The 25,355-nt window shown below is 37.1% G+C and overlaps 1 protein-coding gene across 2 annotated transcripts in view; it reads left to right on the forward strand.

Annotated features, from left to right (window-relative positions):
• Positions 1–25,355, forward strand: part of arhgef4 (Rho guanine nucleotide exchange factor (GEF) 4) — a 289,616-nt gene that overhangs the window by 79,581 nt on the left and 184,680 nt on the right. For both annotated transcript variants that reach the window (XM_028794916.2, XM_051922049.1), the window contains exon 2: positions 20,916–21,055. In XM_028794916.2, coding sequence (XP_028650749.2) covers positions 20,916–21,055 — 140 coding nt within the window. The remainder of the gene's footprint in view (positions 1–20,915; positions 21,056–25,355) is intronic.

Genomic DNA, 25,355 nt, shown 5'->3' on the forward strand with positions numbered 1-25,355 from the left:
GGTCAGGATGTATAAAAGGACGATGGGAAATCCCAGACGTTGAGCTGAGCTGGGTGGAAGGGTGGCAACGCGTCTGGGAGTGTGGAGGATATTTGTTATTGATTGTTATTTATTATTATTATTATTAAGTATTGTGGAGAGGAGGGTGCTTTGTGCACTTTATTGTCCTAATAAATATTCATATTTGGACTTTTACCTGGTGTCTGACGTCTAGTTTGAGGGTTCAAGGGGTCACGGAGACCTCTATCTGTCACAATAGATAGATAGATAGATACTTTATTAATCCCAAGGGGAAATTCACTTATCGTCTGATTCTTGTAATCCTATATTATGGCTGACCACTGACTGCTGATTTGTCTTTTGTTCAAAATTTACAACTATTAACTTTTTTATTGGAACATTAAAACTACTGTATATACAGTGTGAGGGGTGGCCGGCCAAATATTCAGGTCCACACCTCCAGGCCGCCAGATGGAGCCCTCCCAGCAGCATGGAAGGTCCCCAAATTCCAGCAGGGCATTATGGACATTGTAGTTTTTATAAACAACCCTGCTGGATACCATGGGGACCACCAGGAGCAGCTGTAGGGAGGCTTACAGAGTGCTACGTGCCCTATAACCCGGAAGTGCGTCATGATCACATGACCGGAAAGAACGCCGTGCTTCCGGGATGAAGAAAAGGACTTTTAATCTGACCCGGAAGTGATGAGGACTTATGGATTGTTGGGATGGATCCACTTCCGGGTCAGGGACTATAAAGGACTCTGGGAAACCCCAGACGAGTGAGCTAAGCTGGGAGGAAGGGTGTCTAAGTGACTGGGAGAGGAGGAGTGAGAATTGTATTATTAATTGATTATTGAGTATTTTATAGTGTTTATGAGTAGTGTGGAGTGGAGGTTGCTTAGTGCACATTATTGTAATAAAAAGAATAATAATTGTACATTTACCTGGTGTTTGGCGCGGTACCTGAGGGTTCAAGGGAGCTCTAGCGCCTTCTACTGTTACAACAGTCGCAAACTGAGTGGCTACTCATCCGATTTTTAGTCTGTATTACTGACCATCAAAAGATCAGTGTCACTTGCAGTATTATATTGTATTGAGGATTACTTGTGGTCTGTTCTGTGTATTGTATTGTATTTATCCCATTTTTTGACACCCATTGCACACCAAACCTACCTGGAAAGGGGTCTCTCTTTGAACTACTTTTCCCAAGATTTCTTCTAATTTTTTCCTTACAAGGATTTTTTTGTGAGTTTTTCCTTGTCTTCTTAGACAGTCAAGACTGGAGGGCTGTCAAAAGGCAGGGCCTGTTAAAACCCATTGTGTAATTTTGGGCTATACAAAAATAAATTGTATTGTATTGTACTTGACCATCTTTTATACTGACTTGTCCTCTTGTTTGAGATGAGCCAGCACTACAAACAGTGCTCAGGAGAAAACTGATCAAGTGAAGGGCCTTCAGAGGATGTCCTGTTTAAATCCTACAATGTTCACACATTAAGGGAGATGCATAGTTTTATTTTATTCTGTTTTGTTCAGAAAAGCCTCATTCACACTGTGTAGCTGTTATTGGTAGCAGAAGCATGATCTTGAATAAATGCAAAATAATCCTGAGAATTGATCTGGAAAAGCGTTTATTACAATAACCCACTGCCACACACGTGAGCATGGGAGGCAACTAAAGGGTCTAAATGAGAGTAATTCCATGTCAGACCAGGGGGTGGTGGAGTGCGCTGACTTTTTTTCTCACTTTCCGGCAGACTGTGTATGGGAAATTTCTGCGTGGCCTGGATGGTGTCACTTCTGGTTCCGACCCTTCTGATGGGATCACTTCTGGGCCGTCTGATGATGTCACTTCCGGTGAAGATCCTATGAACGAAGAGCCTTCCGATTCCGACCCTTTTGATGATGTCTTGTCCGAGCCTATGGAAAAGGGCCCTTCCGCTTCCACCCTGGATGACCTCACCTCTCTTGCTGGCCTTTAAAGCCACCATATTTACCCTAACTCATTGGTTCTGTTCTGAACAGTGTTCTGAGCACATCAGTGTGAACAATTTTTCTTTTTGTAGCCAGGAAATATACAGGTGGCTGCCCCAATTCTTTTTATGAGTCTTGCGTCTGTTTTTTGTGACACCACTACTGTAATACATGTTTGAAAACTGATTTTGAGGAGAAATTTAACATCTCTCCACTCTTTATAACCTGTCCATTACCATTCTTCATCTAGATGACTTTGTACTATTTTACTAGAGTGTCAATCTCATCCCATTTGCAGCTGATAATGTCATCAGGCTATTTATTAATCTTGATACAATACAGAGAAACATTGAATGATCTCTGTCCATCCTGACATAACATACTTCCATTTTTTTAGCTCTTTGACTGTTTCTTCTACTATTTTCACAATCTTTTGATTAAGGTAATCTCTGAAATTTGACGGATTCTGAAAGCCGTTGAGCTGGATGTTCTGAAATGTTATTCAGCTGTAGCTGTCTCTTACTGTTCTGCCATGTTTTTTAGTTGTCTTTCTGTCTGCTCTTTGTGCCTTAATCCTACCTGACAATGGTTGTCAAAAGTATGAAAATATCAATAAGTATTGATTTTTAACAATTTAGGATTACTTCTGTACTCATTTTTCATGGCATTGATTATATAGCCTACATTACAAATGCACTTCCAGTTCACCATGGCTCGATTTGCAGCAATGTTTCCATACACCCAAAAATGTTAATAAGATAGCAGTTTCAGCAGTGTGGAAGCCTTCACCAACCTACTTAACTGACAAAGAGGGCAGACTTAATGGCTTCAGAGAAATACTCTGACTTTGTAGCAGATGGAGAAGGAAAACCACAAGGTGCAAGCAAGCCTGTCTGCAACAATTGCAAGTGAGTTAATACAAAAAAATTTCAGAGGCATCATATTTATAAATGATAGAAACATTAATAAGTATAATCATGTAAACTGTTTGTTTGAAACAGGGATGTGACATTTATTTTTTTTTATATAGGTTAAAACATTTATGTAGCCATTTTAATGCATCAAGACAGGGATATTTAATTATTCTTACCTGCGGCTCATTTTTATTCTGTGCTATTTATTCAGAGGCAACACTCTTTAGCATAGGGCTCCATCGCTGAGTGTTAAACCCTCGCTACAAAGTTTGCTTCCATAACTCATTACTTCATTTTTTTTCATTACATGCGATTTTAAAATTTTATTTCATCACATTTACTACATAATGTAAGGCACTGTAACTTTTCAGTGCTCAACTGCATAAACAATGGCGCTCATATACTTCCAGTTGTGCTTCGTAGTGTCTGTTTAGTACGTCAGGGCTCATTTGCAGCTCAATGAAAGCACCAGCACCCTCATGGAAGACTATGTGGAAATGCTAGCCTTTCTTGCAAAAAATATGGAGATCAGAAAGACGTTGTTGTTTATTTACACAAAAATACAATATGCACTGTTAGCATTTATGAATTAATTCTGTTAATGGTCTGTTTGTGTTGCTTTTCTGAACAAGTGTTTATGAAAGACCACATTAATATTCTTTTTACTTGAATGTTTATTTAATACTTTTATATACAGTGTAAGAGCCATTTGTTAGTTATTTAGGTTATGTCAAGTTGATAGAAGTATTTTCATAGTTATGTTAGATATTTCCTATATCTTAGTGCATAGTATATGGGAGGTTTTATTATAACCCTCACAAGCTAAATTGAAATAGAATATTCTAAGTATTTCTTGTCCCTCTGACTACAGATTAGTCTCAGTTTGTAACTTGCCTTGCAGTAGGTAAGGCACAAAGGGCATACAGTTACAAACCATGTATCTAACGTGCGCTACTGAACATGCAGAACCAGATTTATCAGACATACTGAATAGATAGATAGATAGATAGATAGATAGATAGATAGATAGATAGATAGATAGATAGATAGATAGATAGATAGATAGATAGATAGATAGATAGATAGATAGATAGATAGATACTTTATTAATCCCAAGGGGAAATTCACATGCTCCAGCAGCAGCATATTGATAAAAAAAAAAAACAATATTAAATTAAAGAGTGATAAAAATGCAGGTATAACAGACAATAACTTTGTATAATTTTAATGTTTACCCCCCCACCCCGAGTGGAATTGAAGAGTCGCATAGTGTGGGGGAGGAATGATCTCCTCAGTCTGTCAGTGGAGCAGGACAGTGACAGCAGTCTGTCGCTGAAGCTGCTCCTCTGTCTGGAGATGATACTGTTCAGTGGATGCAGTGGATTCTCCATGATTGACAGGAGCCTGCTCAGCACCTGTCACTCCACCACAGATGTCAAACTGTCCAGCTCCGTGCCTATAATAGAGCCTGCCTTCCTCACCAGTTTGTCCAGGCGTGAGGCATCCCTCTTCTTTATGCTGCCTCCCCAGCACACAAACGTCTGATAGAACATCTGCAGCATCTTATTGCAGATGTTGAAGGATGCCAGCTTTCTAAGGAAGTATAGTCGGCTCTGTCCTCTCTTGCACAGAGCATCAGTATTGGCAGTCCTGTCCAATGTATCATCCAGCTGCACTCCCAGGTATTTATAGGTCTGCATTCTCTGCACACAGTCACCTCTGATGATCATGGGGTCCATGAGGGGCCTGGTCCTCCTAAAATCCACCACCAGCTCCTTGGTTTTGCTGGTGTTCAGTTGTAGGTAGTTTGAGTCACACCATTTAACAAAATCCTTGATTAGGTTCCTATACTCCTCCTCCTGCCCACTCTTGATGCAGCCCACGATAGCAGTGTCGTGAGCAAACTTTTGCACGTGGCAGGACTCCAAGTTGTATTGGCAGTCCGATGTATATAGGCTGAACAGGACCGGAGAAAGTACAGTCCCTTGTGGCGCTTCTGTGTTGCTGACCACAATGTCAGACCTGCAGTTTCTGAGACGCACATACTGAGGTCTGTCTATAAGATAGTCCACGATCCATGCCACCAGGTATGAATGTACTCCCATCCCATATTAAATAAATTAAATCCCATATTAAATAAAGCATAGAGAAACAACACAACCTTTAAATACAGAAAACAACGGAAGATTAACAAGAAAAAGCTAATTGGTAGAAGAATAACATTTTTCCATTTTTGCCTTTTATTCTGCATGTGTATCAACTTTTTTCTCTGTTTTTCTGTGAACTGTTTTGCTTTGAATTTGCACTTATCCCTTTTAAAACAAACTTTATTGAACTGAGAAGATTCTTTTGCATGTGCTTGACTCATGCTGATCTTGCCAACTTAGAAGCAGCTTGATTTTGAGATCCTGGAAAAGACACAACTACATACAGAGCTTACAAAAGATTGCAATACTTGTTACACATGTCATTAAATGTTAATTTAATATTTCATTGTACTACCTCAATAACAGTATTTGTACTTAGTTTATAGTTTGTCTGGCCCTGGTAAAGGGGAGAGTCCGGAAATGCATCCTGACCATTTGACTTTGTTATTTATGTTATTTAGGGTTGTTTACCTGACCTGTTTTTTACTTAAAAAATGTTTATTAAAATGTTGGAAGCTCTTTGTACTCAGTAATAATGTTGAAATTTTGTGCTCAAATAAATAATGCAAAATATCATTGTACTTCAGTCAAGAAAATGGGTGAACTAATAATTTTTGATGAAGGTATTTGATAAATAACCTGATTATTCCTTACTTTTTCTCTTCATTCTGCATGAAAACATAAGATACTAGTAAACAAAGAGAATGACAGCTCTGGCACTGGTTAAAGAACAGGATCAGTTGTAGAACCAGTTTGGTGAAATCAAGGAGAATGACTTCAGTGGCCTCAAAAAGTTTGTAGTAAACCAGTCATCTGGTCATTCATCATCACAGTACACTTTGGATAAGTGTTTCTTAAACTGCGGGTTGCGAACTAAATTAGACATGTTTGTGGTGGGTTGCTACATGTGTAGTAAAATTAGCTGAGCTAATCTGAGCATGAATTTTATGCTGATTGATTCACTACCCTCTATTTAGTGTAGTATTTATTGCAGTAGTATGTGACATGAGACAATGGTATTAACCCTCACAGACAATGTTCATTTCTTTTGGACAAAGATATAATTCATACAGTAATCCCTCCTCCATCGCGGGGGTTGCGCTCCAGAGCCACCCGCGAAATAAGAAAATCCGCGAAGTAGAAACCATATGTTTATATGTTTATTTTTATATTGTCATGCTTGGGTCACAGATTTGCGCAGAAACACAGGAGGTTGTAGAGAGACAGGAACGTTATTCAAACACTGCAAACAAACATTTGTCTCTTTTTCAAAAGTTTAAACTGTGCTCCATGACAAGACAGAGATGACAGTTCCGTCTCACAATTAAAAGAATGCAAACATATCTTCCTCTTCAAAGGAGTGCGCATCAGGAGCAGATGTCAGAGAGACAGAGAAGAGCAAACAAATCAATAGGGCTGTTTGGCTTTTAAGTATGCAAAGCACCGCGGCACAAAGCTGTTGAAGGCGGCAGCTCACACCCCCTCCGTCAGGAGCAGAGAGAGATAGAGAGACAGACAGAGAAAAACAAAGAAGCACAAATCAATACATGCCCTTCGAGCTTTCAAGTATGCGAAGCACCGTGCAGCATGTCGCTTCAGGAAACAGCTGCACAGAAGGTAGCAACGTGAAGATAATCTTTCAGCATTTTTAGACAAGCGTCCGTATCGTCTAGGTTTGCGAACAGCCCCCCTGCTCAATCCCCCTACGTCAGGATCAGAGAAAGTCAGCACAAGAGAGAGAGGGAGAAAAGTAAGTTGGGTAGCTTCTCAGCCATCTGCCAATAGCGTCCCTTGTATGAAATCAACTGGGCAAACCAACCGAGGAAGCATGTACCAGAAATTAAAAGACCCATTGTCCGCAGAAATCCGCGAACCAGCAAAAAATCCACGATATATATTTAAATATGCTTACATATAAAATCCGCGATGGAGTGAAGCCGCGAAAGGCGAAGCGCGATATAGCGAGGGATTACTGTATTCCCATTGACACCATACTATGAAACCGTCAAATTGAAGTAACTGATAAGCAGAGTCCAGTTGGTCTCGTCTGTTGTGAGTGATGGACCTCTAGAATTGAGCTCCGATAGCAGTGGTGTTATTTTAGCCTTTTTTTTTTTACTGTCATCCCAAGGTATCCTGTATCTACTCATCTTTAAAGGGTTTAATTAGAATATACACAAGTATAAATAAGCAGGAGCAGAAAACAACGGGCTCAGAAGGAAAAGGAGAAGACGGCTAAAGTTTCATCAGTCTAAATCAACCTCAAGTTCACAGCAAGGACAATTAATCGATTCCAGGAGGATCATTGGAACTGAGCATGGCCTTTTTATCCCTGCTGTCAACTGCCGCTAATACCCCCTGTGAGTCAGTAGCAACAGCATCAACCCCAACTAGACTCACAACTCTGCCTATGGAGCGTGGAGAAGACCAAAAAAAACTGAAGGTAATGATTGCTGCACTCGGTGGGGACATAAATGACATAACGAGTGATAAAAAGAAGGATATAAGCGATATAAAGAAAGAAATAAAGGACCTAAACAAAAAAAATGAAGAACAGCTTAACCTGAAGAAACATTTAAGTACTAAGTTTACTAAAACCTTTATAGAAATTTTAAAAAATTATAACAAATACAGGAGAATACAAGTAGGTTAGAGCAAAATTAGAGTATTTGCTGCTCAGCTTGATGATGTTAAGCAGATGTTTATGACTCATATTGAAATAGTTAAAAAATCAACATCGGCCGCTGACGAAAAAGCAACAGCTGCAAAACCAGAATGCAAAGTACTTGGTGACAAACTGGCTATGCTGGAAGATAGATATACTGTAGAAGAAGCAACATCAGAATTGATGGTTTCCCCAAAAACCGTGGAAGTCTAAACCCAGTGAAATTCAGAGCTGAAATATTCTCTAAAATAACTCTAGAGGACTTCAAATCAGGCACAGAGATCTCAGCAGCCTACCATATAGATGGATCAAATGCCTCAAAACCAAGAAGCCTAATTGTCAGTTTTGACATACTATAGGTTAAATAAAACTTGATCTCTCTTCTCAGACCGAAAGAGGAGATTATACTTGAAAATAACTGCATTCCTATTTTCCCAGATTTCTCATCTTCAACAGCACAGCATTAAACAGCACCTCCACAGAGACAAAATCAGATACAGCCTCTTGTATCCTGCCAAATTAAACGTGGTTATTGAAGGTCAGTTTTACATGCAGTATTTAGCTCTCCAAATTAAGCAGAAAAAGAACTAAGACGACTGATCCTGACATCCTTTTGAAAGATCATCATATCATGTCCTGGCAAGGGAAAGAAGATTCTACTTGTGACTTGGTCCATTTGTAATGTGACATTTGCCATAACTATACATTTTTAAAAAAAAATTTTATTTTATTAAACTTCAATTCTTATATTGAAATTTCTTCCATTGAATATATGAACATTTTGGCAACAAACAAAGTAGCTAGCTCTTTACAGTTTTCTTTTTATATCATACCCTGTATCAGCGCAAGCTCCTAACATAGGTTTATTGTATTGGGACTGTACATTCAAAAGATACTGTATCTCAATTTTAACCTTTTCTACACAATTGCTGGGGGGTTTATTTTGATTTGGACGTGCTCTGCCTCTTGGCATGTAAGAGAACCGGGACTTCATGAAGTGTGGTCTGGTGGGATTTGGGGGAGAAAGACAGAAATGCTATTTCTTATTTATCCTTTCTTCCCCAATAACCATAAGTGCCAACATAACAATAGGTTCTGTAGCCATAACACCTGGCAATAGTAAGAAATTCTAAGTTAAAGCTATCATATGTAACAATGCACTACCTTAAGACTACAAAATGTCAACAACAGTTCAGAAGCAATGTCTCTATGACCAAACAGTGAACTTTGTGTCAACAGTCTCAATCATTAATGCTTACAGGTGATTTGACATTTATTACAGAGCTTATATTGTGGTGATTGGTCACGTGGAGAAAGAAAATGGAAGGCCAGGAATTGGGGGTTACTACGCTTGACAGATACAGTACTGCTGCAATAAATTGTTTCATCCAGGGTCGCATGTGTCCCAGCAAGCATCTTGCACAAGGCAGGAACAATCCCTTGCTAGCTCACCGCTACTGTTGCATCACTGTGACCCCATGTTTAATTCATGCTTTAATACATTTCATCATAAAAATGATATCAAGTATACATCTTACTATTCTAAATTCTTCAGAAAGCTGTAATATCATTAATGTAATGTATTCTGTGTGGCATTCAGTGCCTGCGCTTTCTTGTCTGCGAAAGAGAAAGACCATTTAAGAAGCACATAGTGATTCATACACATAGAACACATAGAATATGAAGCATTTAACGTGCTACTTTAGTTACAATGGGATTTGAAAAACTGTAGATTCAAGGTTCTTTTATTTGCCATTTGTGCATAAAACCAACAGTTAAAGCACATTGGAATTCTTGTGCAGAGCTCTGTCCGAGTCATAGTAAAACATTTTAAAAAAGATTAAAAAACAGTAAAACAAAATAATAAATAATGTAGATTATACCAGCACTATACAGAAAGGTGGTAATATCTATTCACAAAAAACATACAATATATTGTAGGTATTGCCCAGTTAAAATATTGCACATTTTTCAGTCGTCATTTACATGATAAGTGAAGTGAGGTAGCGTGAGGTTATTACACATATTCAATAATTGTGTTTTGCCATCAGTCTGACTGTAGCAGGGAAAAAGCTATTGAAAAACCTTGTTCTGTGAGTGATGATGCTGTCCGCTCTGCTGTGCCTCAGATTGTATGTACAGTTTTTGTGTCTGAGCAGAGAGTGAGCTGGATGGAGTGAGTCCCTGATAATTCCCTCTGCCTTTTCTGACAATGATGTGTGTACATAAAGTCCATGGAAGAAAGTTTTGTCCCTATGATCCTCTCCGCAGTTTTTATGACTCTTTGCAAAGCCTTCCTCTCTGCCTTCCTCTCATCAATTTTAAGATTAAGTTGACAACATTCCACTTTAATGACAAAATAAACTATGAGATTAAAGTGTAATTTTGACATTTCAACTTTTTTTTTCTTTCTCTGTGCTCTAATATGCTTCTGCATGACACTCAGACAGTGGGCTATGATTTCCATTTTCTCGTTGACTTTGACATTTGATCACTTTTTTTTTTATTTCGGGCCGGTACGACTTTCTAAACTTAAACTTTTGAGTGTAATTCCATCAAATTCTTTTTCTTGCTCATACCACTGTCTAAACAACCAAAAGGTAAGTTTTTCCTTGCCTCCACTTCACTGAGTTGGACCTCTGTTTCACAATCGGTGAACTTCTTCTTTTTTTTTTTGTGCTTTTGCCATTGTCTTTTAACAAAACACTCAAATGAAAGGGCTATTTATATTGATTTGCATATTCAAAGGCACATAACTCTGGGAGGAGTTAAGGTGGGGCGGCAGGCATGTGCACATGCATTTCATTCCACGCTGACTGTGATTTATGGAGTGGAATTGTGTGGAAGTTGGCTTTCACACAGTTTTGTGCATCTGAATTTTTTTGTGTATACCCACATTTCCACTTTTGTCAGTACGCCATGTTTTAGTGTGAATTCTACGCACAGCGTTATACATGATGCCCCTGGAAATCAATACAAATTGCTGATTAACTCAGACACCTCCTTCGTTTCTATTTTATTTTTGTGAGAAAGATTTGAAATAATCTGTCCTCTTAAACATGTCTTCAGAGTTTCCCAGAGTATTTCTGCAGAGACCTCTGAGGATGCATTTGTCTCAAGAAAATAATCAATTTGCTTGGATATGAATTCCATACATTTCTCATCAGCTAATGACAGGTGTTTAAGATGCCAGCTACAAGATGAATGTGTAGGGCATAGTGATTTAAGCTCCATGATCAGAGGGGACATGGTCAGAGATAACAAAAACAATAGTGACTTGCATAAAAATGTGCCCATTTATCAATTTTGTATCTGAATTTTTTGTGTTCATACATCTCTTAGTTTTGCACCGTTCGGTACCTCATCACGTGTTCACTATCATGGTACACTTTGAATCCAAACCTGTAACTGAGGTACAAAAGGATTTTATATTAAGTTTAATGTGCCTTGGGAAAGATGAATTCTTTCCCTTAACACTATTTTAAAGCAGTTGGTAAATTTCAGTCTATTGGTAATATGACTGCAGTGTTTGTTATACCACTGAGAAATGCAAAAACACCAGAAATATCAAAAAGGTCTGCCTGGTTGTAGATCAGACTTTAGCATTCAGCATGGTATCAATCAGCAGTGTTAAATACTTTGAATTGGACTGTTTGGCAAATTATTTATCAATATTTGTCTTATCACCCATATAAAAATACAAATAGTACATACATATTTTAAGTTAACAGTTAACTACCCAACTCAGCTTTTGTATCTGTTGTATTGAATTGTTAAAGGAACTGAGATGCACTGAACAACTTGTGAATTCATTCAGAAAAAATGTATTGTTGATGAAGGAACTCATTTGAAAACATTATTTCAAAAATGAAGACAAAGAAAATAAACAGCACTGAGCAGTTATTTTAGGCAGTTTTTTTCCCTATTAAAAATAAAGCTATTTAAGATAAGGTAAATAAACAGTGTTGATTATTTTTTTTTGATTACTTAATTCTTCATTTGATGCCACTAGTCAAGTGACTAATTTAATGACCATTCTTATTATCCCAAAACAAATAATTTCATCATGCTGCACCTGTTATAAGGAAAAATCTATTTTCCTCAGCTTAAATAAACCTAACAATAAGCATTTCCACTGGCAGTGATATGCCTCAGAAATCTATTCCCTGTTTTGAATAATAATTATTGTTTTATTAACAAATACTTCTCTTTCCACGTTTCTCTTTCAATAATATTAATGTAAGAAATACGCTGGAATGGAAATAAATATTTACTGTTTTTTTTATATCATATTACAATTTTTATTTGTTTCTGCATAGTTGTGCTGTTTCTTATGGTAATAATCCTCTTCTTGGGTCCCAGTATGGTGCAGAGTTTCTTATTTGGGATATCAGATTAAAAAATTAAAGAACCCCTGCTCTGGATTCAATGAATGACACGACAGTCACCATTGTCAGAAAAGGGGACCACAGCATACTCCTGCTACCTCCCAATGACCTTGACCTTCAGGGCAGAGAATCAATTGGGGTACTTGAAACACAAGTGGACAGTAGAAAAACTTCACATCCATGAGAATCAAGATATATTTTATTTGGATCTCTGGACACTGATCACATCTTTTTAAATGTACATGCTAGCCTCTGTGTGCAAGTTGAGGAGGTTCCAGAATTCCAACTGCCATCTGCACCCTGCACGACCTTCCCCTACAATAACATCATACTGGTGGTCTACAGTCCCTCTCCACTCCTTGGACTGCTTGTATCTACTAATCAAGAGAGAAGAGAGCTGGTAAAACAAGGCTTCATTGCCGGTGGAATCAGCCTCAGAGTGCTGAAATCATGTGTCAGCAAGCTCTGTGGGGTCCTTCAGCACCTGTTCTCTCTTTCCCTGAATTTGCAGAAAGTTCATCAGCTGTGGAAGACATCCTGTGGTTCCAGTGCCAAAGAAAGGGCATTCCAGTGATCCTAAGTACTTCAGACAAGTTGTTCTTAATTAATCACTGAGCTCCTGTTTGCTTAGGGGCAGCCATTACTTCAAGAAGAGAACTTCAGCATCTAAAGTCTTGTGCCAGAAAGACTAATACTTTTTCCCTATGAAGTGGATTATGACAGCAGAAGGCAAGCCAAGGAAGCAGAAATACAGCACTGACAACGATCACACACCAAAGAGAAAGAGTACACTCTAACACATGAAGAATCCTCCACTTGCACCTGAAGCAACAACAAAGCAACAGCTCCACACAACATTACACATCACCCATAAATACTTGGTCTCTGCCATGATAAAGTAGAACTCTAAATATCAGTTAACAGCCAGCCTATATGTTACAGTATATATTTGTCTGTTTACATCCATTCCTATATGTCATGTTATAGGTTATCATGTTTCTATAATCCTTTTGATTATCAATAAATTATATTATTCTGTTTGTCAAAATGAGTGTGCCTCAGTTACCTTGGTATAAGTCTAAGGGCCGGAGACCTGCCTCCTAAAACAGAGAAAGGCAAGATAAATAAAGTTGCAGATAGCAATATTATAACAGTAAAATGGTTAGTATTCAAATTGATTGAACATGAAATTATCTGAGATGATAGATTATAAAGTTAATATATTATTTTACCCAAGTAGATGTTTACAAGATGGGCAGTCCATTACTGCTATACTTAGATTTCTCTTCATGTCCTTTTTTTCTCCTAAGTGGATGTAGCTGAGTATTTAATAAAATGTTTTAGAACCAAATGTTTGTAGTCTCTCAACTGATATGTGGTAAAGTGACAGCCTGACAAAGAAAGTTACATCTTCATGTTGCTGCTGAAAAATTAATTGTGATCTTTGAAAAAATCACTGCTCTTAAAATGTAAAGCCAAATCCTTTTCAAAATCTTCTGTTCTCATTTGGAATCTGTATACTGTATAAGCAAAAACTTTATAAAATAAAAAAAAAATTATAGGACTTGAAAGTATTACCAATATTTGATTTTAAATGACTTAACAAATAAGAATAAATTGCTTTTAGAATGTAACACATTACAAAAAATATTAGCACGAAGAGAATTTTAATACTGGGCATTGTTTTGATTTTTCACAATACACTTACTACACTGAGATACAAAAGTTGCTGTAATTATCCAGTCAACCGAAGCAGAGGTACCCGTAGACGAGGCATTCTGAAATTTCCCCTAAGGTCCGGTGCTTTAATGACTACATAGGGCTCAGAGGTCAAAGCAGATAGCTTTTGGCCCCAGAAGGGAATCTGGGAGTAGTCCCAAAAGTAACTAGAAATAAACATTTACAGCCCACTTCAGCCTATACATGAACAAGACAAGAGTAAAACAGTATTGTCTAGGTCAAAGTTCAGTGCGGATTAAGAAGAGTCCAGGATCACAAGGAAATCATGGGAGGTGGACAAGAGGATGAGACACCTAATCAGATAGACAACCTGATAAAAGATGCACAGAGGAGCAGTAGAATTTATTTTGCTTCACCTGCTTTGAAATTTATACTTTATTTTTCCCTCTCCCCTCCCATTAACACAACCCAACCTAACCCTGACACATTCAAAATGGAAAATAACAAAAGAACAGAAAAGAAATTAACCAGTGTGGACTGACAAGCAAGGGAAAAGCACAGCATCAACCCCATTAAAAATGAAAAAAAGCTAAGGATTGTGGCCATGGCCAGGACCAAGAGGCATCTGTTCACAGACTAGTCATAACATGTCATATCAATGTAAGAACCAGATGCCCCATTGATCTTCATCACCTAAGGTCAATTTAAAAAGGTTTCCACATAGAAAGAGAAAGAGAATCAGAGGACCCCATTCACTGTTGCTGCAATTGTCCCTAAAGCAAATAGCTGTGCTATATAAGAGATAAATGAAGCAAAGAAACTTAAATTTGATTTGTTGACAACTTGGATTTCTTGATAGCAAGGAAATATTTTTAAAAATCAAATTTCATGAAACAGAAGGGGTAAAAAAAGATCCATAACCCAGACTGACTTAATTGATGATGAGCAATGGAATGCCCCATTCGCTTCATAATTTTAAATACTTCAGTCATATCTCATCTTAGTCTTTTTTTCTTCAAACTGAAGTGGCTCATCAGCTGTTTTAATCTTTCCTCATAATTCACCCCATGTAGTCCTGGAATCAGCCAAGTCACTCTTGTCTTGAATTTTTCCAGTGCTGCTATGTCCTTTTCATAGCCTGGAGGCCACAACTGTACACAGTACTCCAGATGAGGTCTAACCAGTACATTATAGAGTCTGAGCATAACCTCCATGGACTTGTACTACACAAATCAGGCTATATACCCTAACATTGTGTTAGCCTTATTAATGACTTCTGAACACTGTCTGGCAGTTGATAGTGTCGAGTTCACTACCACTGCTAAATCCTTGTCATACTTTAGATTTTCAGACCTTCCATTGTGTATTTAAACCTAGCATTTTACTCCATACATGTAATACAATATAAAGTATTTACTCCTGAACCTATGCTGACTATTCAGTAAAAATCCTGTTCTTGTCATGTGTTGCTCAATCTTTCCATTAATAATTTCTTTAATTAATTTACATTTGCTGCACATTAAGCTTAGTGGCCTATATTCGCTTGGATCTGCCTGATCACCCGTTTTATATAATGGGATAATATTTGCCATTTTCCAGTCTTTCAAAATTTCCTCAGTGCGCAGTGACTTTCTATAAATATATATCAAGGGTTTATATATGCACTTGCTAACCTCTTTGAGAACTCAAGGGTAAATATTATCTGGTCCTGGTGATTTGTTTGATTTTAGGTAATTTAATCTAATCCCTCTACAATTTCCAAATCACTCAATATCTTCTTAGTAGTCCCTTTTACTGCTGTTCTTCTCACATGTGAAGAACTCAGAAAAATTTTAGAGAACCTGCTATTACACTATCTGTATTTTTAATTCCCCTTTACTATTCCTGATGCACTTCACCTCCTCCCTGACTGTTCTTTTACTACTAAAACACAGAAAAGAATCTCTTTAGGTCATCTTTCGCCTTATCGGCAATATCCCTTTCTAACCAACTTTTAGCCTTCCTAATATCCTTCTTAATGGTTGCCCTAATGTTCTCATATGCCCTACGATTCACATTGGAGTTATTAGTCTTATACACCTTACACAATTGTTTTTTTTTCCTTTGCAGCTTCTTTTTAACTCTTTATTAAACAATTGCAGAGTTTCTTTTAAATTTCCTGTGTGACAGATAGAGGGCACTGTCGTCCTCTTGAACCCTCGGACAATACGCCAGACACCAGGTAAAAGTCCAAATATAATTTAATTGAACAATAAACAGTGCACAAAGCACCCTCCACTCCACAATACTCATAAATCAATAATCAATAATACAATAATCACAATCCTCCACTCCCAGATGCGTTACCACCCTTCCACCCAGCTCAGCTCAACACTCTGGTGTTTCACTGTCCTTTTTATAGTCCTTGACCCGGAAGCGTTTCACCCTCTCTGTCCATGTGACCTGGAACACTTCTGGGTCAGATAAAAAATCCTTCTTTTCTTCACCCAGGAAGCACATCGTTCCCTTTGTCCACGTGACTCTGACGTACTGTGTAAGGCAAATAGTCTCTGTGCCTCCCTGCAGCGTCCTCTAGCGGGCCCCAAGGTATCCAACAGGGCTGAGAATAAAAACTACATTGTCCAGTATTCCCTGCTGGCATACGGGGCACCTCCATGCTTCAGGAAGGGCTCCACCTGGTGGCCTAGGGGTATTGGCCAGGATGAAAGGCCGGCCACATATCACACCTGCTAATTCCAAATTTAGGCATGTACCTGTCCTGTCCTATATAAAACATTTTTAAACCTGTTCCACTGCTCTTTGACCATCTCTACACTTAAAAGCTTATCCCAGACTATCTTCCTTGGACTTTACCACAGTTAAACTTAACAGTTTTAGTCTTTGCATCTGCACTGTTTGAAAATACTGATAATTGTATTATTTTATGGTCAAATGATCCTAGTGGTTCAATCATGTCTTCACCCTCAATTCTATCCTGATTATTACAAAATACTAAATCTAGAAAGGCTTCCCCTCATGTTGGTACTTTAACATACTGTGTTAAACAACAGTGACTGAGTACTTCTAAAAACTCCTGCAATAGATATCCCAGTTACTGTTTGGATAGTTAAAGTCCCCCATGACTCTAATATTCCTCTGTAAACTTGCCTTTTTAATATTATTAAAAAGATGTGCATTGGAATTATTATCTACATTGGGCAGTCTATAACAAACTCCTAAAATAAGGTTCTCTTTCCCTAGTGCTTTCCAGACAAAGCCAGATAAACTCACTAAGACGGAACTCATTGTCCAATTGAAGAAGACTTGTGTTTAAATTCTGTTTGACATAAACAGGAAACCTACCACCTTTTCTGTTCTACCTAATCTTCCTGAAAATGTGTATCCCTCTATTTTACATTCATACCCATCTTTTTTTATTTAGTCAGGTTTCTGTTATTTTTTTAATGTTATAATTATGAACGGCTACATACAAAACCAAATCACTTGTTTTAATGGTTCTAGGACTCAGGCAAGCTGTGTTTAATGTGTTATTCATTTTACTATTTCATTTAAACCTTGATTAGAATTTATATTACTATGCATTTTTTACACCATTATTCTTTCATGTACATTTCTAAACCTGGCCTGTTCTAAACTCCCTGATGCCCATACCCTAGTTGAAACAATCCTCAACTAACCTACTCATATGCTTCCCCAACATTTTGGTGCTCCTCTTGTTCAAATGTCCCCCATCATGGCAAAATAGGCCCCATCTGTTCCAAAAGGAGTCCCAAAGCCCCAAAAAATCTATACCCTTTTACCCCATATTAAGATTTGAGCCACGCGTTGAGTCTTCTCATCAATCTTACCTTGACTGGCACGTGGCACAGATATAACTTCAGAGAAGACTACCTTGTCACTTCTGTTCCTCAGCCTGGTACCTAACTATTTGAACTACAGAACTAACAGACTACCATTACATATGTTATTTGTTCCAACATGAATAATGACAACTGAATTGACCCCAGCTCTGGCCTAGAGCCTATCAACTCTTGCAGAGAGGTCTCCCACCTGTGTAGCTAGAAGGCAACACACTGTACGAGACTCTCTGTCTCTGGAGCAAGCCTTTGCTTCAATCCCCCTAATGACTGAGTACCCAACTATCACTACCTCTGTCTTTCTGGAAACTGGTTTTGAGGTGGCTCATACTTTTTCCAAACTACACCTGTGAATGTTTATTGATGCATTCAATATGTATAAGAACAACACATTTATTTTTGTATTAATAGATAAAACAGAATGTTAAACTTGACGCCTTCAGTTGCTGATGTCATCACCTGAAAATGTCAGATTACACAAATAGAAATATTAGTGCATAATACATTACTTGACTCTCTAAAGGCTTTTCAGGACAGTTTCCTGACAAAGCTAATTCTGTACAATACTTTTCATGTACAGCGAGTTTAGCCACAATCTCTGTCATTTCCTTTCTTTTTTATTTTATGTCATGGTATATAAAATTCAAGAAATCAAGCAGATGACATACAGATGTTTTGTTTGTGGGGTCCAAAACAGCCACGTTCCTTTTTCCTCATCACTGCATCATATACCGTAACAACAGACAGCTTCTTCACTGCACTTTTACTGGCAAATAGATTCCTGCACCATAACTCAACTCCGCTTGGCACTATAAAGTAAAATGGGATTTCCACCTGCAGCTATAGTCACTTTAGTATGTGAGCAATTCGCCACGGTAGTGTTTGATGTGGCAGTGTCATGCTGACAGTTATGGTCCTGCCTTTGTCCAGTCTGATAGTGGTCACTGGACATTGTATCTTTGATTGCCGGTACAACATATAGTTCTGAGCAGGCATCAACCACAGTACCAACTGTGGCCATTCCTGCTCTTGTGAAAAGAATGAAGATAAACTGCATTAACTCAGAGAGGGAGAGGGAGAGGTAAGTTCGTTCTACCATGTGAACGTCACTGAGAGAATAAAACTGAATCATAAATATAAAAGCGCTAACTTTTACAAGTAGCCAAAATTTACACTGGGTGTTACAGACTCACTACAAATGTATGTTAAAGTATAATAATAATAATAGCAGCTCACTACTTAAAAAACAGAGTACTGGGACTCGAACCAGACCACCTTTTGGTTATAAGGCAGCACCTCATACCTCTGCACCATCTGGGAATACATACCAGTATTAACTTTCTGTTAATTGACATTTGAGCTTGGGTTTGTAACTCATTGACAGCAACATGTAAATTGAATGTTTTTTTTTTTATTTTGGTGTTATTCTTGAATAAAAGCGCACATGTTTATTTGATATTTGGACTAAAGTCTTCACACATTATACACTTCACGTCATTATTAGTAGAACTTGGAAAAAGTTTCTGCTTTAGGTATGTGTTTAGCATTTCTTGCATTTCTCACATTTCCTTTCATCCTACACTTACCCAGATCTTTGTAGACACGGAACACACATGAAAATAACAATTTTCCAAATAACAATATACTGTACTGTTTATTTATCCTATACAACTTCAGGCACCTCACATGCAGACAAGGAGCCTTGGCTTGAGCTTGAGGAACTTTTTGACGGAGTTGAGCTCCGTCAATTGGGGAATGGGACATCTGGTTGCTTGCTGCTTGTGCTGATCGACATATTTACAAAACAAAATAGGTGCAAAGGAATTTAAGGTTGGCTGGGATTATGAGTTTTCTCTGCTGATAAAGTTAACTTGCAGTTCTTACAGTTTTAACACAGGTTACTGATATCACAGTGTCCAACTAGAAAAAAAAAAACCTGTGGGATAGAACTTAATAGTTTTTCAATTTTGATTCATAGGCATGTATCTCCATACTTAATGGGCGAAGCCAGGTTTTTGATACTTCTGTATTATACACAATAATTTTATTGGAATTCCTTCTTCAGCTGACATTGCTGTCTTTCATGTGTAGTAATGTGAGTACCTTGAAGTGAGCATTTTGATGATATAAAAGGTCTTTTATTATTTGCAAGTTCTTCTTATGCAGTTTTATATTTAAGTGCATTGTATTGTACTATATTGTGCAATTACTGTGACCTTAAAGCATAATCTGTTCCTTTTCCCTCTAAACTTCTACTATTGCTACGAAACAACAGAATATCATCTTAGACAGTTCATCATCTTGGGATTGTACAGGTATATATGGACACAAAGGAAATGGCATATTTTTTTATCCAAAAATGTTTTTTTTATTGAAATGAATTGCTAAAAATATTAAATTAAATTTAATTTAATTTTCTTTTAATCCCTTATGCACTAAGGAGTTTCTGGCTTTATTGTGCCTAAATTGCAAACACAAAAATAAACTGTTGTTACTCCGCTTATGTAATAAAGGAGCTGCAACTGGCAGAAGCAGCAGCGAGTACAACACTTCAAATTTAAAAAAAAAAGTATTTATATGATCAAAAATCTTTGTTTACCCCAATATCAACTAAATAAAACACAAAAAAATGTTGTGCTTTAGGTATTTCTCTCCAAAAAATGGGATTTTACAGTACACAACCAAGACATTTTATGATGCACAACCCAATCAATGGAATCAATTTTCTTTTGAGCTCCGATCTGTCAGCTATCATTGTACCAAGTTTTGAAGTGAAATATTGTAGGTTCCAGTGTAGCTACAAACAAATCAATCAAATTAAACTCAAATAAGCTTGCCCAAAAATGACAAAAAACATGTTAAATTGCTCTGGCACAACTGGAAAAAATGCTTCCAGAAATGTTGCAAAGTCTGGAAGTTCTAAACATATCAGATGACATGAGGATCTTGGCATAGTTAAAAACTTGCTTTTACAGAGAAGAAAGGGATTGCCACAATGTTATAAACCGACTCTCATTTTAACACCCAACTGCATTATGTACCTCTGACTCCTTTTAATGTCTTCAGCCTGTTTGATCACTATGAAACTTTAATATTTGTAAGCTTAGGATCCAGTAGCCAGTGTTCCAAAAATTTTTAAAAAAATCATTAAACTTGTCATACTTGAGAAATGATTATTTGTTTCCCAGGATACAAATAAGTTTAACTTGAATCCATAAAACTGTTTGAAAGAAGTATTCAATAAAAGAAGCAATACATTATATTTTAATAAAAATATTTTACTTACAGTTATCAATGATGGAGCATCTGATAAAACTGCTCTCCAGGATGATGTGGGTAGTGAAGAAGACTTCTATGAAGATTTTCGTAGTTCCAATCTTTATTTTGGTCACACTGGAGGTGGAGGGGAACAGCTGGCCATAAATGAGGTAGCTTACCTTATCTTTTCTTATTTTATTGCACTTTATTGTAGAATGTATTTACTTGTGAGCAAGTGTTAAGTAGAAGACATTTTTCTAAACATTTGAAAATAATTTCTCTAAAATGTCTGCTACTTGTGAATATATCAGAGACCTGTTTCAAATCTTCTGCTCTGCTTTGTTACCAAAAATCCAGTTCCTTTTTTCTCTGAACACAGTTGGTAAAAGGAAAAAGTAGAAAAAAGACTCTTTGCTACCTAAGACACTAAAAAATTAGACTTATTATTCCATTTGCAATTAAATGAAAATCCATAAATATATTTGAAATAATACAATTCCCACAGAATCCAGTTTGTACGTTGTTTGGGGGCAAAATCTATCCCAATAACAATGAGTGAAAGGCAGGAGACAACCTTGGATTGGGTCTCAATCCATCACAGAACTCACTCTTACTCATACTCACCCTGTTTTAATCTAGAATAACCAGTTAAACTAATATGAACATCTTTGAAATGTGAATGTAAAACAAGTATGTGGCACTGTATCACACTGTAGCTACTCAATAGAAATATAGCTCAAAAACCATATCTCTGCTGGTATTTTGCTATATTCATCCAGCCAACCATTTTCTAAATTAAATTATTTCAAAGTATGATTGCATCCTGAGCAGAATTTGTAAGTAATACTGGAAATAGTTCTAGATAGGACACCAGTCTGTTTATTGCAGGACCCACTTTAATGCAGCTATTCATTTATACAAGGCTGACTAATTTTACATGCCTTTTTTCTTCAAAATATCAATGGTAAATACTGTTCATTGGATTTGAAACAACAACCAAACATAAAAATACAATTTAACCATAGTGAAACCCTGTGACTTTTTGGCATTATATACAGAATGTTTAGAACAGTGATGTACTCTGTTGAAGTGGTCTTGGAATAAACATTGCAATGTTGCCATGAATATATTATCATAGGCAGGCTAAAAGTTAGGGCACCAGCCTAGTCATTCTGTTTAATACTAACAGAAATACAGATGTGCAGCAGCAAAATGAAAGTAATAAAAAAAAGGATCGCATTAGCCTTGCTTAGTTGCAGGATTTTGTAGCTTTGGATTTGGGTGATCTGTCTTAGTGTTTGGCTGGTCAAGATCTGATGCCTAGTTCTCTAGTTGCCTGTATTTATAGTGCCAGAGCCAAAAGGGATGGAGTCTGTTTGGGACAGAGGTTAAAGCTACACATTTTCATTCAGCAGCCCTTCAATGCTACAGGGGAAAGAGACAATAATGTTAGCATCAGCGCCCACCTGTCATCCCGAGGTGGAATTGCTTACTTTACCAGAGCCAGGAAGGTGGTTCCCAGGTGTACACGTGTGACAATATCAATTCAAAAGAACAGCCATGCTTAGTTCACCATTAAGCAATGAACGTTACATTTATTTCTGTTTTAAGTCAATTTTAATATTTTATTAGCTACACTGGTCCGCTTTAAGTGTGAAACAGAAAACTTGTTTTTGTACTGGTAAATGTTCCAAATTCCTTTTTGATGTAACTTATATTGGTAATATGTGTCATCATTGATATAAGCCACTGACATCTATCCATCCATCCATTATCTAACCCGCTATATCCTAACTACAGGGTCATGGGGGTCTGCTGGAGCCAATCCCAGCCTACACAGGGCGCAAGGTAGGAAACAAACCCCAGGCAGGGCACCAGGCAGGGCACACACACACCCACAAAGGACAATTTAGGATCGCCAATACACCTAACCTGCATGTATTTGGACTGTGGGAGGAAACCGGAGTACCCGGAGGAAACCCACGCAGACACGGGGATATTTTATTTTAATTTCTAGTGTATTGGTATTGAATTCAACAGTTTCTTCAGTGACTATTTGTGCTTTTTATTAATCATTTTTAGCTTTTTTTTTCTTTGTATTTTGCCCTTTAAGACAACAGGAAAATATATACTCAGAAATGCCAGCATATGTATGCTGGCATATGTTGTCACAGTAGCCATTTTTTCATTCAGATTTTCAGCTTCTGTGCCTTTTGTTCATTCTTATTTTTCAACTACCATATCTCTTAGTCTTGTGCTTACTGTTCTATTACAACTCATGGAAGTACTCAGCATTGCCTGGATATATTTGAATAATAAGTTAAGGTAAGAAAACAAATACTTATGCAATTTTTAAATGTTGGACCTTTTATGATTGCTAGCTTAAATGCAAGACTTCCATTTGTCATCTATGTTAACTCTAACAACTATCAATCTCTCTGCTCTCAGTAGTTGAGAATATGTTTTTTGTGTGTGTATGACTGCATTCTATCATTGCAATAACTCCTTGCTGGTGCTATGTCTGTTTGGCAGTCAAGATTTAGAGTAACCAGGAGAAGGATGTGAAAGCAGAAACAGGTCGAAACAGGGAGATCAAAGAAAACTGTGCAGCAAGGCCAGAAACTAAGACCTAGATACTAATTAAGGCATGACATCAGAAGGTTGACACTAAAACAAAAAAAACAAACAAAAAAAAAGAAGCACAGATTTTTAAGCAAACTGTATATTTGGTCATTTTTATTTACAGCTTAGATTTTGTATAGGGTGGTCCAGATCTAACTGTGACACTTTTAATGCAATGCAATAATTGCATAATTAGATCTGGACCACCCTATATATCCATTGCGTTCACAATACCCATGTCACAACCTCTGAGGACATGTCCATAACAATCGTCACATATCCTAACAACAACTGCCCAACAGTACAGGGAATATGTTCAATTGCCTGTAAAAGAATAATTCCTAAAATCTTGTTTGGTAACATGAATGCCACTTCTTTGTATTTCCTGATTTATTGTGGCTTCCGAATAGATGTTTAGTCCCACATTGATAAACTGGATTGGGGGCTGTGGTTGTCTAGGGGTTACAGAATTTGGTGCAAGAACTCTGTATTATTACAAGAAACAGCACCGGTGATGATATTTCATAATGTTATAAAGCTGATTCATTCAATGTTAATTTAAAATTCTAAACGTCACAACACTGTATTTGGCATTAAAGCCTAAAATTATTACTGCCTTATAAGCTTGATTGTCTACCCTCAGGAAAAGGTAAAGCTTAACTAATGCCATCCTTAATTATTCTGTTTCTACCATATTCTGAAGAGCAGCTTTGCATATGCTAAAGAATCTAATTTTGATTCTGTTTCATTGTGGCTTTTCTCTATCACACGTAGTAATGATATGCAGTGTACATCAGCATTGGCAGTTTATCTCAATCACTTTAAAAGTTGTATGTAATATTGTCAATGTCAAGTCACAGAATATTTTGGCTTGAATCAAGTATTGAACAAGGGTAAGATTTTAAAGTGGATTTCTTTGGACTATTTTTTCGTTTAAATGAAACAGAATGAAATGTGATTCTTTAGCACATGCAAAGTCGCTCTTCAGAAGACCCACTATTATTGTACTTTGAAACCCTACAGTCCATTCTGGTGCACAACTGTAAAACATGTATTAACTATTATAAAAAATTATGATCCAGTGCTGTGACATTAACCATTTGTTTCTATGTTTCACCAATCAGTCTGCCTCATTCTGTGGACAGGAATCTGGTTTGATTAAAGTAGCAACAGCACAGCAGTATACTGGGAAGAGATATTGAACAGAAATAAGTTTATAACATTTGGTAGTCATTACAAACATATTTATTTCTTGGAACAGCTTAATTAGCCACTGTAACAAGACATGATTAAAGCATGATTATTAAAATAATTTAAAGGCTTGTATGTTAAAACATTACAATTGTAATTAGAGCAAGACTTTCAGCCCAACAAGTTAACCAATCCTATTCATGACATCAAGTAAAGATTTGAAGGTCCCTAAACTCTTACTCTTTACCACACTGCTCATTAAGATGTAGCTCACCATATAACTAAAAAAGAAATATAAATAAATCATGACTCCTCCTCCCTGTCAGTATTGCCTGTCTTTCCTAAATATTGTGTTCTCAATTTTGTTACACTTATCCCCATCTATTATTTAGCCAGGTTTCTTTTATTCCAATTACATCATAGTACATGCAGCCACTTATAAATCCAACTCACTTATTTTATTCTTAGTACTCTTAGCATTAAGCAGCTCATATTTATGTATTGTTTTGGCTTTTTACAGAGATCTAGAACTTTCAAAGTTATCATGTATATTTGTATTCACACTATAGTCTGTTTTTTCCTATAAAGTTGTAAACCTTGCCTGTCCTAAGTAATCCTCAGCTAACCTACTCATACACCTCTCCAATATATTGCTCT

The sequence above is a fragment of the Erpetoichthys calabaricus genome, chromosome 2, assembly GCF_900747795.2.
Source record: "Erpetoichthys calabaricus chromosome 2, fErpCal1.3, whole genome shotgun sequence".
Classification (NCBI taxonomy): Eukaryota; Metazoa; Chordata; class Cladistia; order Polypteriformes; family Polypteridae; genus Erpetoichthys; species Erpetoichthys calabaricus.